General features: G+C 47.1%; 1 protein-coding gene across 1 annotated transcript in view; it reads right to left on the minus strand.

The window, feature by feature from the left end:
- Positions 1–5356: 5356 nt before the first annotated feature.
- Positions 5357–17978, minus strand: part of LOC139265667 (CRACD-like protein) — a 172041-nt gene continuing 159419 nt past the window's right edge. The window contains exons 10-12 of the mRNA XM_070882875.1: positions 15266–15447; positions 11614–11740; positions 5357–9392 (exon numbers count right to left, since the gene is read on the minus strand). Coding sequence (XP_070738976.1) covers positions 9226–9392; positions 11614–11740; positions 15266–15447 — 476 coding nt within the window. The 3' untranslated portion in view covers positions 5357–9225. The remainder of the gene's footprint in view (positions 9393–11613; positions 11741–15265; positions 15448–17978) is intronic.

The following is a 17978-nucleotide window of genomic DNA, read 5'->3' on the forward strand; positions in this document are numbered from 1 at the left end:
GATGGAGCTGCAGGATGGAGTGGTGGGGTGGGGGCCATGGGATGGAGCTGTGGGGAGGAGCGGTGGGGTGGAGCTGTGGGGGTGGAGCTATGGGGTGGAGCTATGGTGATGGAGCTGTGGGATGGAGCTATGGGGGTCGAGCAATGGGATGGAGCTATGGGGTGGAGCTATGGGGTGGAGCTGTGGGGGTGGAGCTATGGGGTAGAGCTATGGTGATGGAGCTGTGGGATGGAGCTATGGGGGTCGAGCTATGGGGTGGAGCTATGGGGTGGAGCTGTGGGGGTGGAGCTATGGTGATGGAGCTGTGGGATGGAGCTATGGGGGTCGAGCAATGGGGTGGAGCTGTGGGGATGGAGCTATGGGCTGGAGTTATGGGGATGGAGCTGTGGGATGGAGCTATGGGGGTGGAGCAATGGCGTGGAGCTATGGGTAGAGCTGTGGGCTGGAGCTGTGGGGGTGGAGCTATGGGATGGTGCCATGGGGAGGAGCGGTGGGGTGGAGCCATGGGGTGGAGCCATGGGATGGGAGCCATGGGGTGGAGCCATCACACTGACCATCTTTGGCAAGAGGCCCGAGCGATTTTGATACTGTGTCTTGAGCCAAGCTGAGGGTCAGCTCATTAACCAGATGGCGGGGTTGGGGGTGAATTCGGCAGGCGAACTGCAGGTTGGAGGTTAAAGGGGACGGGAAGGTGCAATCGCGGGAGTTGGGCAATAAGGGACCAACAGCGGGTGGGAATATTTCTGTGGGGTCGGGAATAGCATTCATTTCAAACAAATAGGTTATCATCAGATTAAAGGAGTGGTGATCAGGAAAGCCTGATGTGAATGTCAGTCGTGTTGAGCAGTTTCAAGTGAACGATATCCTTTCCTCACTCATGTACCATTTCCGGCACAGGACACTGGATGGTAATCAGATGCATGAGCCCATTGCCCCTGCCCTCCACCGCATACATCCCTAGCCTAGGGCTCTAAGATAAATGACAATAACGCATTGCGAGATTTGCTAACAGTGCAGGGCAGCAGGGCCAATCTGGCCTGTAGGGCTCCTATCTACATCGCCCAGCGTAATTACTCACTCAGCCATCGGGGGAGCTCTAGAGATCTGTACGTTCTGCAGTTTGAGTTTGTGTATCCAAGTGCATTGAATGAAAGACAGACTTGCATTTCTATAGCACCTTTCACGATCACCGGACGTCTCAAAGCACTTTACAGCAAATGGAGCACTTTTGGAGTGTAGTCACTGTTGTTGTTATATATGTAAACATTGTAACGGTGTAAGACTTGCCACCAGAGGGCGCAACTGTTAGAGGCCTAAGGGTCACCTGCACATCTTGTGCAAGGGAGTATAAAGGTTGTCTGCTATGCTGCTTACGCACTCTGGAGTTGTATTGAAGAGACTAAGGTCACATCAGTTTTAGCTCACTGTACTCAGTCTTGTGGAGTTCTTCCATACTTAACAGTTGTAATGTGGGAATTGTGGCAGCCAATTTGCGAACAGCAAGCTCCCACAAACAGCAATGTGATAATGACCTGATAATCTGTTTTTGTTATTTTGATTGAGGGATAAATGTTGGCCAGGACACTGGGGATAACTCCCCTGCTCTTCTTCTAAATAATGTCATGGGATCTTTGACGTCCACCTGAGAGAACAGAAGGGGCCTCGGTTTAACGTCTCATCCAAAAGACGGCACCTCCGACAATGCAGCCCTCCCTCAGCACTACACTGGAGTGTCAACCTAGATTTATGTGCTCAAGTTCCTGGAGTGGGACTTGAACCCACAACCTTCCGACTGAGAGACGGGGGAATACCTAGTTTTCTTACAGGCTGTGCATCACCCTTTCAATCGCACATCACTGGTCGAAACTAAGAATAGCGGTGAACTTGCAGGAAAGCAATGGAAAATCTTTGCGCTTATATGTGAAAAAGGTTTTTATTGAATATGATTGAAAATAGAGTTTCAACATAATACAATACGTATACAGAATAAATAAATACCAGGAATTGGGTTACGAGCTGGAAAATATATATCCCATTCCACGAGGCAACAATTTTACTCACTTTGATCAGCATCTGGGTAACTGTAGATTTGACAACGTGCTCTCTGCTCACCAGCACCATAAACAAGCTCAGAGGTACTGGGGAACACTTGACTCCACCCCCGCCCAATACTTACTTGTTGGCTCGTTGCTGGTGAGTTGGAGCTCTTTGGGCTAGAGATGGCACAGCGCCCCATTTAGGGCCGATAACGTTTGCGGGAGCGCAAAAGTATTTCCAGGCGCTACGCAAGTGAAGCCGACCCGAATTTCCGGTGTAGCGCTGCGGGAAGGAGGTGGAGCGCTACATCAAGCGCTATCACTTCCCTTGGAGCGCTAAAGCCGGCAGGAGGAGCGGTCGCGGCCCAATGTCGAGGGCAGCGCTGCCGGAGATCGGAGGCTCCTTCCCTTCCCTAAACGGGAAGGCCCATCGCTGCAGGCTCCGCATGGAAACTAGGTCCCTCATCGCCAACGGCAACCGCGAACTGCCATGACCAGCCCCAATCACTGGAACAGAGACAGGGCTGATCGGTCGCAGCAGACCAAAATGGGGAAAAAAAAATCACCCAAGGGCTGCAAACAAATTTTTAATTACTCGAACGGCCTTACCTTTAAATAATTCCCCCAAGTGGCCAGCCTCCCTCACAATGCCTCCTGCAGCTGTCGGTGTTGACGCCCAGCGATGCTGCAGAGGGCGGAACCAAAGTTTGCATCCGGGGTTCTGCATAGCCGGATGATGTCACAATCTCCGGGGTGCAGGAGATCGCAAACCTCCACAGCAAGTTCGTGGGCGTCGGTACTCTCGCCGCGCCCGGTCGCAGAGCCGGTAGCGACCCTGTAGGTGACTAACGGGAGGCGCAAAGGAGGCAAATTTTCGCCTTTTCATTTTAAACAAGAAGCTGGGGGAGGCATGGTTTGGTGAAACGTTAACACATGCGCAGGGGGATGCCAGAGCGTGAATTTACCGCAGCAAGTGTTGAGTTCCCGATCTCCCCGAGTACTGCTCCTTGCTGGAAGCACAGGATGGTTGAAGAACCAGGGGGTGACAGTTAAGTGGCAATTCATTTTGGTTTAATGTGGAGAAAATAATGAGGACTTGCTGTAATAAAAAGAGAAAATGCTGGAAATACTCAGCAGGTCAGGCAACATTGGTGGAGAAAGAAACAGAGTTAATGTTTCAGGTCGATGACCTATCATTAGAACGGTCTTGCTGAATCTGTTAGCTATGGTTTTCATTTAAAGTCTATGGCTTTGTAAGGCATTTGGATTATTCTGTACATGTGCTTGGTTATCATCAAAACTTGTTCGGATGCCTGGATGAGTGCAGCTCTAACACTCAAGAAGCTCAACACCATCCAGGACAAAGCAGCCAGCTTGATTGGCACCCCATCCACCACCTTAAACATTCGTACCCTCCACCACCGGCGCACCGTGGCTGCAGTGTGTACCATCTACAAGATGCACTGCAGCAACTCGTCAAGGCTTCTTCAGCAGCACCGCCCAAACCCGCGACCTCTGTCACCTACCACCAAGAAGGACAAGGGTAGCAGGCGCCTGGGAACACCACCACCTCCAAGTTCCCCTCCAAATTATACACCAGCCTTCCTTCATCGTCGCTGGGTCGAAATCTTGGAACTCCCTCCCTAACAGCACTGTGGGAGCACCTTCACCATACGGACTGCAGTGATTCAAGAAAGCGGCTCACCACCACCTTCTCAAGGACAATTAGGAATGGACAATAAATGCAGGCCTTGCCAGCGACATCCACATCCGAGAATGTATTTGAAAAAATAATCAATTTGATGACTGGTGGGTGAAACAGGTCTCCTTTGTATTATCGAATTGTAGAATCTTGCAGCACGGAAGGAGACTATTTGGCCCATCATGCCTGCAACAGCTCTCTGAAAGAGCTCTCTATTTAGTTTCCGGCCCCTGCCCTTTCCTATACCCCTTTCAGATTTTTCTCTTTCAAATATCTATCCACTTCCATTTTCAAAGCGATCACGAAATGTGCTTCCAATACTCTTTCTGTGAACTGCACGTTCTAACACCAATGCATTTCTCACCTCGATGAGGGGAATCAAGGACAAGGGGACCCGATCTTAAAGTAAAAGCTCGGCCTTTCCGGAGTGAAATCAGGAAAGGCTTTTTCCACAGAACGGATAGTTGAAATGTGGGACTCGTCACCCAACCCCCGCCAAAAAAAAAAAGCTGTGAATGCTTGGGGACAATTGGAGCTTTCAAGACTGAGATTGATAGATTCTTGTCAGCTAAGGGTATCGAGAGATATGGAGCAAAGGTGGGTAACTGGGGTCGAGGTGCAGATCAGCCATGATCTAACTGAGTGGTGGAGCAGGACAGTGTTCCCTGTAAGGTGCTGTGCACTGTTCCAGGGAACCCATGCGGGCAGCTTGTCGGCATTTCAATGTAAGAAACGCGCATGAGCGATATTTTGATTTTTTTTAAATGCGTTCCTGGAATGTGGGCATTGCTGGCAAGGCTGACATTTGTTGCCCATCCCTAATTGCCCTTGAGAAGCTGGTGGCGAGCCGCCTTCCTGAATCGCAAAGGGCAGTTAAGAGTCAACCACATTTCTGTGGGTCTGGAGTCACATAGAGGCCAGACCGGGTAAGGACGGCAGATTTCTTTCCCTACAGAACATTAGTGAACCAGGTGGTATTTTACGACAATCCGGTAGTTTCACGGTCACCATTACTGATACTAGCTTTTTTAAAATTCCACATTTATTTAACTGAATTTAAATTCCCCAGCTGCCATGGTGGGATTTGAACTCATGTCTGTGGATCAAACATTCAGTCGTCTGGATTACTAGTCCAGTAACATAACCACTATGCTACCGTACCCTTAATGGCCCATGGAGTCAGTGCAGGGCCCAAAAAAGTTTCAGGGACCATAAGAGCAGGGGCTGAATGGCCTATTCCTGATCCTAATCTTCCTATGACCCTAACCTATTCCATTGGCAGCTATTAAGGCTAAAGCCTTTGTTAAGATGATAGATAAGGAATGTTACAAGATAATAGGATGGGTCACCCAATGGTTAACTGGCAAAGTGGACAGACAGAAAGCTGAATTGTTGAGTTCTTGAGCAGATTCATTGATAAGAACTTCTTCAAGCTGCATCAGTACAAATGTTAGACTCTCTGTGTTAAGGACATGGAACTTTAAAAAAAATTGTTCTGGGATGTGGGCATCACTGGCAAGGCCAGCATTTATTGCCCATCCCTAATTGCCCTTGAGAAGGTGGTGGTGAGCCACCTTCTTGAACCGCTGCAGTCCGTGTGGTGAAGGTGCTCCCACAGTGCTGTTAGGGAGTTCCAGGATTTTGATCCAGCGACGATCAGCACAACATAATGCACGAGACAGCATAAAGTATCATTGTAACATAAGATTTCTCTTGCTCTCAACTACAAATGTAACGAGCAACACAGTTGGGCATATTTCGAACTTTGGTTACGCTGTGAATGTGTCCATAATCCTTATAACTTGCTACTTTTTAATGACTTTTTTTGGTGTGATTTTTTTTTGGTGCTTATTAAGGCAAAGAATGAAGGTGTTGTGAAATGAAGCCCTTTCCACTTTGGCCATCCCCAGCGTCAGATCTGGCTCAGTTTTGAGGGGCATTTAAGTTGAAAGTTTAGCCTCAGCGTGAAGCAATTTTGACCGCACATTGACTGTAAGCTGGCAACGTGAATCAGCGCCTAACCCAACTCCAGAGTAAGAGCACGATTCCTGGAGAAAGTTGGCCGCGTGGCTTTGGTTTGATACACCGCGTGGAGTGTAATTGCAGGGCCGCTCTCAACCCGTTGAACACCTGGGCTCTCCAAACATAACAAAACATTTTGTTACAGTGAATAAGGAAAGACTATTTCCTCTGGTTGGGGAGTCAGCTGTGAGGTGATCACCAATTTTAAACTGTCACTAAAAGAGTGAGGAGCAAGGTTAGGAAAAATGTACAGGGCAGTTGGAGCATGGAATGCTTTGTTATCGGGAATAGTTGACGCAAATTGGATAAATATTTTGTAGGAGAGAAAGATACAAGCGTATTGGCAGAGTGTGAGGCAATGGGGTTAATTTTGGATTGACCTAGCATAGCAACATAGAAAATAGGTGCAGGAGTAGGCCATTCGACCCTTCGAGCCTGCACCATTATTCAATAACATCATGGCAGATCATTTCCTCAGTACCCCTTTCCTGCTATCTCTCCATACCCTTGATCCCTTTAGCCGTAAGGGCCATATCTAACTTCCTCTTGAATATATCCAATGAACTGGCCTCAACAACTCTCTGCGGTAGGGAATTCCACAAGTTAACAACTCTCTTGAGTGAAGAAGTTTCTCCTCATCTCAGTCCTAAATCCTAAATGGCTTACCCCTTATCCTTAGACTGTGTCCCCTGGTTCTGGACTTCCCCAACATCGGGAACATTCTTCCTGCATCTAACCTGTCCAGTCTCATCAGAATTTTATATGTTTCTATGAGATCCCCTCTCATCCTTCTAAACTCCAGTGAATACAGGCCCCAGTGAATACAGGCCCAGTCGATCCAGTCTGTCCTCATATGTCAGTCCTGCCATCCCGGGAATCAGTCTGGTGAACCTTCGCTGCACTCCCTCAATAGCAGGAACGTCCTTCCTCAGATTAGAAGACCAAAACTGAACACAATATTCCAGGTGGGGCCTCACTAAGGCCCTGTACAACTGCAGTAAGATCTCCCTGCTCCTATACTCAAACCCCTAGCTATGAAGGCCAACATACCATTTGCCTTCTTCACGGCCTGCTGTACCTGCATGCCAACTTTCAATGACTGATGTACCATGACACCTAGGTCTCGTTGCACCTCCCCTTTTCCTAATCTGCCACCATTCAGATAATATTCTGCCTTCGTGTTTTTGCCACCGAAGTGGATAACCTCACATTTATCCACATTATACTGCATCTGCTATGCATTTGCCCATTCACCTAACCTGTCCAAGTCACCCTGCAGCCTCTTAGCGTCCTCCTCACAGCTCATACCGCCACTCAGCTTAGTGTCATCTGCAAACTTGAAGATATTACACTCAAACAATGACACTGATACTTTGTGCTGAACGGCCTCCTTCTGTGCTGTAAACCTTCACGGATCCTCTTCAACCAATTTAGATGTTTGAAAAGTGAGAGATTCTCCTCTCCTTCTTTCTTAAGATTTCAAGGGTGGGGGGGGGGGGGGGGGCGCGGGGAGTGGGACTCGCGGAAGTGTTCTTGCAGAGAGCTGGCACGAGCTCGACGGGCCGAATGGTCTCCTTCTGTGCTGTAACAACCCTATGATTCTCATTTTTGGCCGTTACAGTTGCAGCGACCTTCGACCTGTAGCTGCAGTATAAAGACTTCCTTTGGACGTGGGCGAAACTTTCTCGTATTCTACCTCGACAGCCCTGGTCCCAGAGGAGTGCCCCCTACTGCACCTGCCTGTCTATGGCCTCAGTGAGAGCAGTAGCCATGGAAAGCCAATGTCGAGGCAATGTTAGACATTCAAATGTATTTTACAACCAGTCGACAGAGGAAACTCTCATTCCATCAGGCTGGTCTGGAATTGAACCCAGGTCACAGAGGTGAAAGAGCACGTCCAACCCATTGAGCCCGCAGCCAGCTTCCTGATCAGTTAGTTCCAGCTGCCAATGTAACTGTGTGTGTGCGTGCTGGGAATAGCAGGCACATTTTCTGAGCTTGCAGTTCGTTCTGGAAATGAATCGAGTCTACCTTCATCAATGATGATGAGGAAACAACATGAGCGATTACATATTTCAACCACTTGAACAGACAAGTCTAAAATCATTTGAAAATTAGGAACTATTTAGATATAAAAATTGACAAGTTAAATCGTTAGCCTGGACAGTAATGTTGGTGATATTAGCTGAATATGTCATTCCTCTGCCAAGTTAATTTAGCAGTGACGTTAAGCTATTTACTGCATGCGTTGGAACAGTGAATGGGGAAACACCGTAGGAACATGATTTGGGATGAAACTGGTTTTGGGTGTGGACACAAAACGGACAGCTTCGCAACGCCGTCTGCTATGTGCATCGCCCGATATTCGGTCCTATTGGCGTCATGGGAACAGAATATCGGGCGCAGAGGGTAACGAGCGGCTCATACCAGACTGCCAATTGTTCGCCACAGCTCAAGCCGATTTTCTATCCTTTTTTAAGACATAGAAAATGCTGGAAACGCTCAGCGGGTCAGGTAGCCTCTATGGAGAGAGAAACAAAGTTAATGTTTCAGGTCGATGACCCTTCGTCAGAACTGGTAACAGTTCAAAGCAAGTGCAAGTGCTTGGAAAGAAAAGCAAGACTTGCATTTATATAGCGCCTTTCACACCCACACTGGATGTCTCAAAGTGCTTTACAGCCAATGAAGTACATTTTGAAGTATATTCACTGTTGTAATGTGGGAAATGCAGCAGCTAATTTGTGCACAGCAAGCTCCCACAAACAGCAATGTGATAAATGACCAGATAATCCGTTTTTAGTGATGTTGATTGAGGATAAATATTGGCCCCAGGCCACCGGGGATAACACCCCTGCTCTTCTTCGCAATAGTGCCAGGGGATCTTTTACATCCACCTGAGAGAGCAGACAGGACCTCAGTTTATTGCCTCATCTGAAAGACAGTACCTCTGACAGTGCAGCACTCCCTCAGCACGGCACTGGAGTGTTGGCCTGGATTTATGTGCTCAAAGTCTCTGGAGTGGACTTGAACCCACAATCTCCTGACTCAGAGGCAAGTGTGCTCCCCACAGAGCCACCAAGGAGAGGAGGTGGGGAGGATAAAACAAAAGGGAAGGTCTGTGATAGGGCGGAAGGAAGGAACGATTGAATGACAACAGGGATGATGGTACAAAGCAAAATAAGATGGCAATGGGAGAAAGTCCGTTTCTCTCTGCACAGATGCTGCCTGACTTGCTGAGTGTTTCCGGCAATACATGCTTTTATTTCAGATTTCCAGCCTCCACAATATTTTGCTTTTCTACCCTTTTGTGTTTGTTTGCCCACCAAATATCTCCGACAGTCATTTCTCGGCTACAGCTTGTACCACAGCAGTCTCCGTATCAGTGTTGTGGATTGTCACAGTGGGGTCTCAGAAATACTTGGCAGAGCAATATTCTCTCGGGAGTCTTGCTTTGGAGCTGGGGTCCTACTGGACAGTCTGAGGCATGTCGCTCCAAGCCTTGGCCTTCTTCTTGGCAATGGCCAGCCAAGGGGGCTCGGCAACAGCCAGTGGAGCAACCTTCACGTTGGACATCGGGCTCTTCTCTCTGATTGCCATTCCGCAGGCTGGTGGTTTTGGCTGTAAGTGTGGACCTAATGAAATAACAAAGAGGGGAGATTAACATCACAGTAACAAAACACATCGCACCAATACAGACTCAAGTTTTCATCAGCCTGCGCAGACATTATTTGATTAAATATTGGGGCTGGATTTCTGGCTTTTGAGATTTCGGGGCAGTAATGGCAGCCCTGATACTGCCTGGAAAAAGTTTGCGTCCTCATCTGCAAAATTCGGCAAACAATGAGGTTCCATAATCGGGGGAGGGGGGTGGTGGGGGGGGGCGCAAAATCAGATGTTACACAAGGTTTTTGCGCCCCAGCTGAAAATTATGCCATTAAAATAGTTTTGTTGAAAAAAGGAACTTCATTGTTGCTCAGTGCCCTGCAACATAACGTTGTATATTGTATGGATTTATTTTGGTGGGGGGGTGTTTTTGTTACTTTGTTGCAGTAACATTTATGATTCATGCTTTGCCATTGGTATCTTGTGCATCATTCCAACATTCACCGGAGATGTGCCTTTATGGGGGCACATAGCATGTCCAGTATTAGCTCCATCCCTCAGTTTCCTCCATTTAGGAGAACCAGTCCATTATGAGCTGGCGACGTGCGACTCTTGGTCTGGCAGCATCTCCGTGCTGCCTCCCCCGTGGATGATGTGGCTATCCAATGGAGGCCTCCTCTTCATCGTCCTCCTTCTCCTGAGGTGGGCCTGCAATCCCCACTGGCAATACCTGGACCCTCATGAGGGCCAAGCTGTGCAACATGCAGCACACCACAATGAATTCAGAAACCTGATGAGGTGAGTATTGAAGGCTGCCTCCAGAGTGGTCCAGGCATCAGTCTGCCTGTAGGAGATGGCATATCTCTGTCAGCACTTCCTTTCAGAAGCGCAGCTTTCTCACACACTGTTCCTCAGAGAGCTGGAGGTCTGAGAGTTGGTGCCTGTAAACCCATGGGGGATAAGCCCTCCTCCCCAGACGTCTTCGGCCTCTCCTCATCCCTAGGCCAACATGGTCAAGAGTCCTTCCTCTAGCTTGATAGCGCCTGGTAATAGCATGGAGCATGATACGGTGTCGAACTAGTAATGTCCCCATTAAATCCTCTCACTGACCTTATAAAGACACTGTCAGATAAAAGTGCCGTTTGCAAGTCGGAGCTTCACATAGCGTGTTGTGTGCAACCGTTGCAGTTAATGTGGCCTGGGATGTAGGAGCCTCATCCCTCCATTTAAATACACCGCCAATACTACCTGCTGCACCTGGGGAACGCCTGGTTTTTCAGATGTTTCCTGGGGCAAGCGTTAAATGAGGCGTTAGGGTTGAATTTTGCATCCGGGGTGCTAGCGCAGCGTTGCACGAGGATTGACGTCATGATCTCAGTGAAACTCGACGGGAGGGGCGGTAAGTTTCTGCGCCAACGCAAACCATTAGCCAAAAATGCCGGTCAGGCGGTAAAAGCCATTATGCCTAGAAAAGCCATTTACTGCCCCTTTGGGGCGCTAACTGAGTTGCAAGCGACCCGAAAATCCAGTCCAATGTGTTTATTCAGCAAACTGTTTATATTAAACCATTGTAAATCTATTGGTTTTAAAGCCACTGACTGGTGACGTTATAAAGGCCAACTTGTTTTCAACACCAAATTTATCTTCAGTGTAGATCTTTAATTAGGAATTTACGTCACTTTTTAAACATTTGAATTGTTGAAGGAAGGAGAGACTTGCATTTATATAGTGCCTTTAATGACCACCAGATGTCCTAAAGTGCTTTACAACCAATGAAGTACTTTTGGAGTGTAGTCACTGTTGTAATGTGGGAAATGCAGCCGCCAATTTGCACACAGCAAGCTCCCACAAACAGGAATGTGATAATGACCAGATAATCTGTTATTTTGTTACGTTGATTGAGGGATAAATATTGACCCCAGGACACCGGGGATAATTTCCCTGCTCTTCTTCAAAATAGTGCCATGGGATCTTTTACGTCCACCTGAGAGAGCAGACGGAACCTCAGTTTAACGTTTCTTCCAAAAGACGGCACCTCCAACAGTGCAGCTCTCCCTCAGCACTGCACTGGAGTTGAAATTTCTATCCCCTCCACCTCCATTACGTGTTCATACGATAATGTCCCATACCTTAATTTCTGGGGGAAACTGCAAAAACCTTAGGTATTGGGGAACAGCCCATTATATCCATCACCTACTTATTTACAACAGTATCACTTGATTTTGAAAAGTTGCATTTAAAGTGTTGTACCAAGTGCAGGCGCAGTTCTCAGCTTAGACTCATCCTCCTTCTTCACATTTATGTTCATTTCTTTGCTCTGAAAGCTGGGTGAGGGGTTCTTCTTTCCAGCTTTTTCCCTTAGATGCTTCGTTGCTTCCTAAAAGAGAAAATAAATCAAAATTAGCTGCCGTACAATACATGAATTCAGTTAAATTATTCGGTTTAATTGCCAATGCAGGACCTCAACTAAACGTCAGACTATTTTTTCCATGAAGCCAATCACTAATGTTTCCTCCTGTGGGGGGTGTACCAAACTAGGGGCCATCAATATAAGATAGTCACCAATAAATCCAAGAGGGAATTCAGGAGAAACCTCTTTACCCAGAGAGTGGTGAGAATGTGGAACTCGCTGCCACAGGGAGTGGTTGAGGCGAATAGTATAGATGCATTTAAGAGGAAGCTGGATAAACACATGAGGGAGAAAGGAATAGAAGGATATGGTGATAGGGTGAGATGAAGTAGGGTGGGAGGAGGCTCGTGTGGAGCATAAACCCCGGCACGGACCAGTTGGGCAAAATGGCCTGTTTCTGTGCTGTAAACTATAATTCTATGTGATCCATTTTTAAAGCTTCCTCGAACACTTACACACACAAACAAACACACACACACACACACACACACAGACTCACACAGACTCACACAGACTCACACATAGACTCACACACTTGTCATCATAGACAGTCCCTCGAAGCGAGGATGACTTGCTATCATGCCAAAAAGGGATGAATTCATAAGTGTTTCAATAAAGGACCTAATATTCCAGATCCCGTACTACATCTTGGAGGGTGGAAGATGCCTGTGCGCGGATTTTTCTAAAGTATGGTGGCCGTTGCACACCAGCCACCACACGGGCGTGACAGAGCTCGGTCTTGGTCCAGTGGCAAGGGTTACCCAAGATGACCGGAGACTGGCTCTGCTGCACAGACCGAGTGCGCGCACATATCGCAGTGTGGGCTGGCCCGGGCTGCCCCTGGGCCCTCACCTCTTCTGGGCCCCAGATTCACACCTCTCCTGGGCCCCGCTCACTTCCCTCTACGGACTCTTGCCGCTCCTTTGCCCCTCCTGCTGTGCCTGCCCACACTGCAATCAGCGACCTGGCTTCGTAGCCGTCGCCCTCCTGCAGATCACCATATTTTGTAAACATACATATGTTTTGCATTCAACTGTCCTGCCTATTTCTCACATTGTGGATCTTGACTCAGCTAATCCATGGGTAAAAGCGATTCAACACAGACAGCATGATTTAATAACAATTCAACAATTATCAGAGCAAGAAGCAGGCTCCAATTGTTTTAACCTGTACTTCACACTTGTGTATGTTTTTTACATACCATTTCCACTAAAAGAAATTACATTTATCTTGATTTAATATTTCAGTCTTTCAGATTAGGATGAAAAACTCCGATCCTTAAAGTAGTCACAAGTTTTTTTGGGATATAAAGGAAATTAAGGGATATGAGGATTGGGCGGGAAGGTGGAGTTGAGGTAGATCAGCCATGATCTTATTGAATGGCGGAGCAGGCTCGAGGGGCCAAATGGCCTACTCTTGCTCCTATTTTTTATGTTTTTACTAAGAAGCAGATTGCCTCATTGCAGAAAACAAATATGTTTTTGGTGTTTTCAGTGATTTGGAACAATTTGTTGACTTGCAGAATGTGTCAGAAATTAATCCTAACCCAGCCTTTAAAGCGTCACTATAACCTCAGGCTGTTTAATTCACCTTCAATTACAAAATATCGACCGTATGGGATGCATTGAATCAACAATAAAAGTTAATATTGTAAATGGGGGGGGTGTCTACAGCACAACCTGTATCGGAGCAGTGAATGATTCCAAACGTTGATAGTTCGTCGTCATTACCCATCGCAAAATCAGGGTCATTATCTCTTGGCCGGCCTACCATCTTGCACCCTGCATAAACTTGAGCTCAACCAAAACTCTGCTGCCTGTGTCCTAACTCGCACCAAGTCCCATTCTCCCATCACCCCCTGTGCTGGCCAACCTACAGTGGCTCCCGGTCTGGCAACGCCTCAGTTTTAAAATTCTCATCCTTGTTTTGAAATGCTTCCATGGTCTCACCCCTCCTTATGTCTCTTGTCCTACAGCCCTCCGAGCCCTATTGCTCCTTCTTTTCTGGCCTCTTGTGCAACCCCGATTACCTTTGCTCCTCCACTGCCAGCTGTGCCTTCTGCTGCCTAGGCCTTGAGCTCTGGAATTTCCTCCCTAAACCTCTCCGCCTTTCTATCCTCTTTAAAGACGCTCCTTAAAATCTATCCCTTTGACTAAGCTTTGGTCGTCTGTCCTAATATCTCCTTTTTTGGCTCAGTTTTGAATTTTGTGCGCTCCTGTAAAATGCTGTGGGACATATTACTATCTTAAGTGCGCTTATATAAATACATGTTGTTGTTGTTGTTGTAGTATCTGCATTTAAAAAAAAATATTGATCCCCTTACACCACACACTATTCTCTGAGAGGGCAGGCAGCTGTTCCCAGGCCTCACCCAATGGTGCTTTGTAGACAAGCATTATAGAGCTGAAGGACTGCAGGAGGAAATAGACAGAATGGGCAGGCGGGTGGCAGATGCAGTTCAAAAACAGGTGAGTCTGAAGCAACACATTCTACACATAGCCAGACCGCACCTTCAGCTTTTTGTCCACTTCTGGTCACTGAGGTATGAGGCGATTCAGAGGAGAGCTAAAAGAAAGAGTGAATCTGGAACGTTGCTTCAAACTAAGCCATGACAGTAGAATAAGGAATTGATCTAGGAAACGGAAAATTCAGGACCGTGAAAAGGAATTCTTCTTCACAGAAATTGCGATCAGGGACTTCCCGCAGGCCGATGCTGCCGACCGCAAAAAAAATTACAAAAACACCTGGTGGTCCAAGAGAAACAAACACTTGCGCACCGAGGCCTAGATGCACAGCCCAGCGCAGAGACCCATGCATCCCAGGAGCGGTAATGCATCCTGTGATCACACGGGTTGCACCACCAATCGAAATTAAATATTTTCTCATTGATCGTAATGGGAGCTCCGTTTGTACACCTCACTTATTTCAAATCATTAGAAATTGTATTAAATTACATTTTTGGATTTTTAAAAGAAATATGTTTTAATAATGTTACAAATAAACGGACCTTAATATGGACAAGGTTTTACCAGGCGTAAGCGTTTTAAGGACATTTGCTGGGCAGGAGTTGGGCAAATAGCTCCAATCTCTGCCCGCGAAGACCCTTTACTTTCGCGTTCGTACAATCTGTCAAAAGAAGCTTGCTGGGTTTAGGTGCATGCACAGTGCACGCCTGAACCCGGAATTTACAGGGCCTCTTCAGGCACATGTGCACATGGTACACACCCGGAGAGGCCGCAATTCACGACCGAATGAGTGATCAACACATGGCAGGTAGGGCAGCAGAGAAAAAAGCCTTGGAATCATTTCAGGAACCGTTGGATGTTGGAGTAGCAGTAATTGGATGGTCTTTCAAGACAAATAGAATGAATGGATTCCCAATTAATTATCAGGGGGGAAAAAAATCAATCACACTACAAACCTAAATTACTTGTTAATCACAAATGACCTTTCAATACAAATATTGCAACAATTTAATGAAATAAATGTTACCTTTCTCGTGTCGATTTGAGCCAAGAACTTGTCCTCCAAGGGCTGGGGTCTTTCCTGTGTCCCTGAATGTTGGCCTTGAAAGCCTTTCTGTTTCTGTCTAGCCAAAGAGACCCAGACTGGCTCCGAGGATCTGACTCCAGCGCTTGTACTGTCCGCAAGTTTGGCAGGCTGTGAGTTCCTCTCTGTGTAACAGATTTGTGGCAATCAAACAAATTCTTCAACAGAAGCATAAAAAATTATCTGAGTACCTTCTTAGATCTACAGATGATTGAGCCAGCCAATGCATGTATGATTTTACTCAGAGGGTCACTGGAAGGTTTTTCATAGTTACAGTTTTAACAAGTGACGCACAAATGAAAGCTGATAGCTTGAAGTTACTTTGTATATGCATTTGATAATTTTGTGTTCAATTAATTTCTAAATTAAAAATTTTCTCAAGAAAAGGGAAGGTTGAGAGGGACCTAAACCTTCAAAATGATGACGCTGTCTTCCCTGTCTCCACTCTCACCTCCAATAATAAGTGTGAGGGGCTCATAGATTTCTTTGTCTCTAAGATTGAGACCATCCATTCAGCTGCCTCTGCCTCTTCCTCTTCATCCCCTCGCCCACTGGGCCAAACATCCTCTCAGGAAGCCCCCTGCCCTAGCCTGACCTCACATCTTTCTCGAGTTTCTTTCCGATCTCCCCTCATGACCTTTCCAAGCTCATCCTGTCCACATGACCCACTTCCTGCTCCCTTGACCCTATTCCCACCAAACTGCTGACCACCCAACTTCCTTTTCTGGCTCCCATGTTAGCTGACATTGTTAACAGTTCACTCTCCTCAGGTACTGTCTGCCTCTCCTTCAAATCTGCCATCATCACCCCTCTCCTCAATAAGCCAACCCTCAATCCCTCCTTCCTTGCAAAATACCGCCCCATTTCAAACTGCCCTTTCCTCTCCAAGTCCTTGAACGTGTTGTTGCCTCCCATATCCATGCCCATCTTTCTCGCAATTCGATATTTGGCTTCCGCACCTGCCACAGTACCGAAGCGGCTCTCGTCAAAGTCACAAATGACATTCTTTGTGACAGTGACAAAGACAAACTGTCCCTCCTCGTCCTTCTTGACTTGTCTGCAGCCATTGACATGGTTGACCACTCTATCCTTCTCCAATGCCTCTTCACCGTCGTCCAGCTGGGTGGGACTGCACTCGCCTGGTTCCATTCTTATCTATCTAATCGTAGCCAGAGAATCACCTGCAATGGCTTCTCTTCCCGCCCCAGCATCGTTACCTCTGGTGTCCCCAAAGGATCTATCCTTGGCCCCTCCTATTTCTCATCTATATGCTGCCCCTTGGCGACATCATCCGGAAACACAGCCTCAGTTTCCATGTGTACACTGATGACACCCAGCTCTACCTCACTACCACTTGTCTCGACCGCTGCTTGGTCTCTAAGTTGTCAGACTGCTTGTCCAACATCCAGTTCTGGATGAGCAAATATTTTCTCCAATTGGGAAGACCGAAGCTATTGTTTTCGGTCCCCGTCACAAACTCCGTTCCCTAGACACTGACTCCATCCCTCTCCCCAACTCCTGTCTGAGGCTGAACCAGACTGTTCGCAACCTTGGCGTCATATTTGATCCTGATATTAGCTTTCAACCACACATCCACAGCATAACTAAGACCACCTATTTCCACCACCGTAACATCGCCCGTCTCCACCTTTGCCTCGGCTCATCCGCTGCTGAAACACTAATCCATGCCTTTGTTACCTCCAGACTTGACTATTCCACGCTTGGCTGGCCTCCCACATTCTACCCTACGTAAATTAGAGATGATCCAAAACTCGACTGTCCATGTCCTAACTCGCACCAAGTCCCACTCACCCATCACCCCTGTGCTCGCTGACCTACATTGGCTTCCAGATAAGCAACGCTTCGATTTCAAAATTCTCATCCTTATTTTCAAATCCCACCATGGCCTCGCCCTCCCTAGCTCTGTAATCTCCTCCAGTCCCACAACCCCTCCCCCCCCACCCCCGAGATGTCTGCGCTCCTCTAATTCTACCCACCTGAGCATCCCTGATTATAATCGGTTAAGCACTGGTGGCCGTGCCTTCTGTTGCCTAAGCCTCAAGCTCTGGAACCCCTGCCTAAACCGCTCCACCTCTCTATCTCTCTTTCCTCCTTCAGACGCTCCTTAAAACATAACTTTTTGACCAAGCTTTTGGTCACCTGCGCTAATTTCTACTTATGCGGCTCGGTGTCAATCTTTTATCACATACTACTCCTGTGAAGCGCCTTGGGATGTTTCACTATGTTGAAGGCACTATATAAATACAAGTTGTTGTTGTAAATGTAGAGAAGGTGCTTCCACTTGTGGGGGAGATCAAAACTAGAAGCCATAAATATAAGATAGTCACCAATAAATCCAATAGGGAATTCAGGAGAAATGGCTTTAAATGGTTAGAAGGTGAAACTTGCTACTACAAGGAGTGGTTGAGGTAAATAGCGTAGATGCATTTAAGGGGAAGCCAGATAAACACATGAGTGAGAAAGGAATAGAAGGATATGCTGATAGGGCGAGATGAAGAGGGTGGGAGGAGGCTCGTGTGCAGCATAAACAGCCTCTATGTAATATTCAATACTGTTAGCATAAATATCAAGAAATCGCATAACGTAATCACAGTGTTGTTCACTTATCAATAGTAACGCAAGTGAAGCAGACAGT

Source organism: Pristiophorus japonicus, chromosome 6 (genome assembly GCF_044704955.1).
Source record: "Pristiophorus japonicus isolate sPriJap1 chromosome 6, sPriJap1.hap1, whole genome shotgun sequence".
NCBI lineage: Eukaryota > Metazoa > Chordata > Chondrichthyes > Pristiophoridae > Pristiophorus > Pristiophorus japonicus.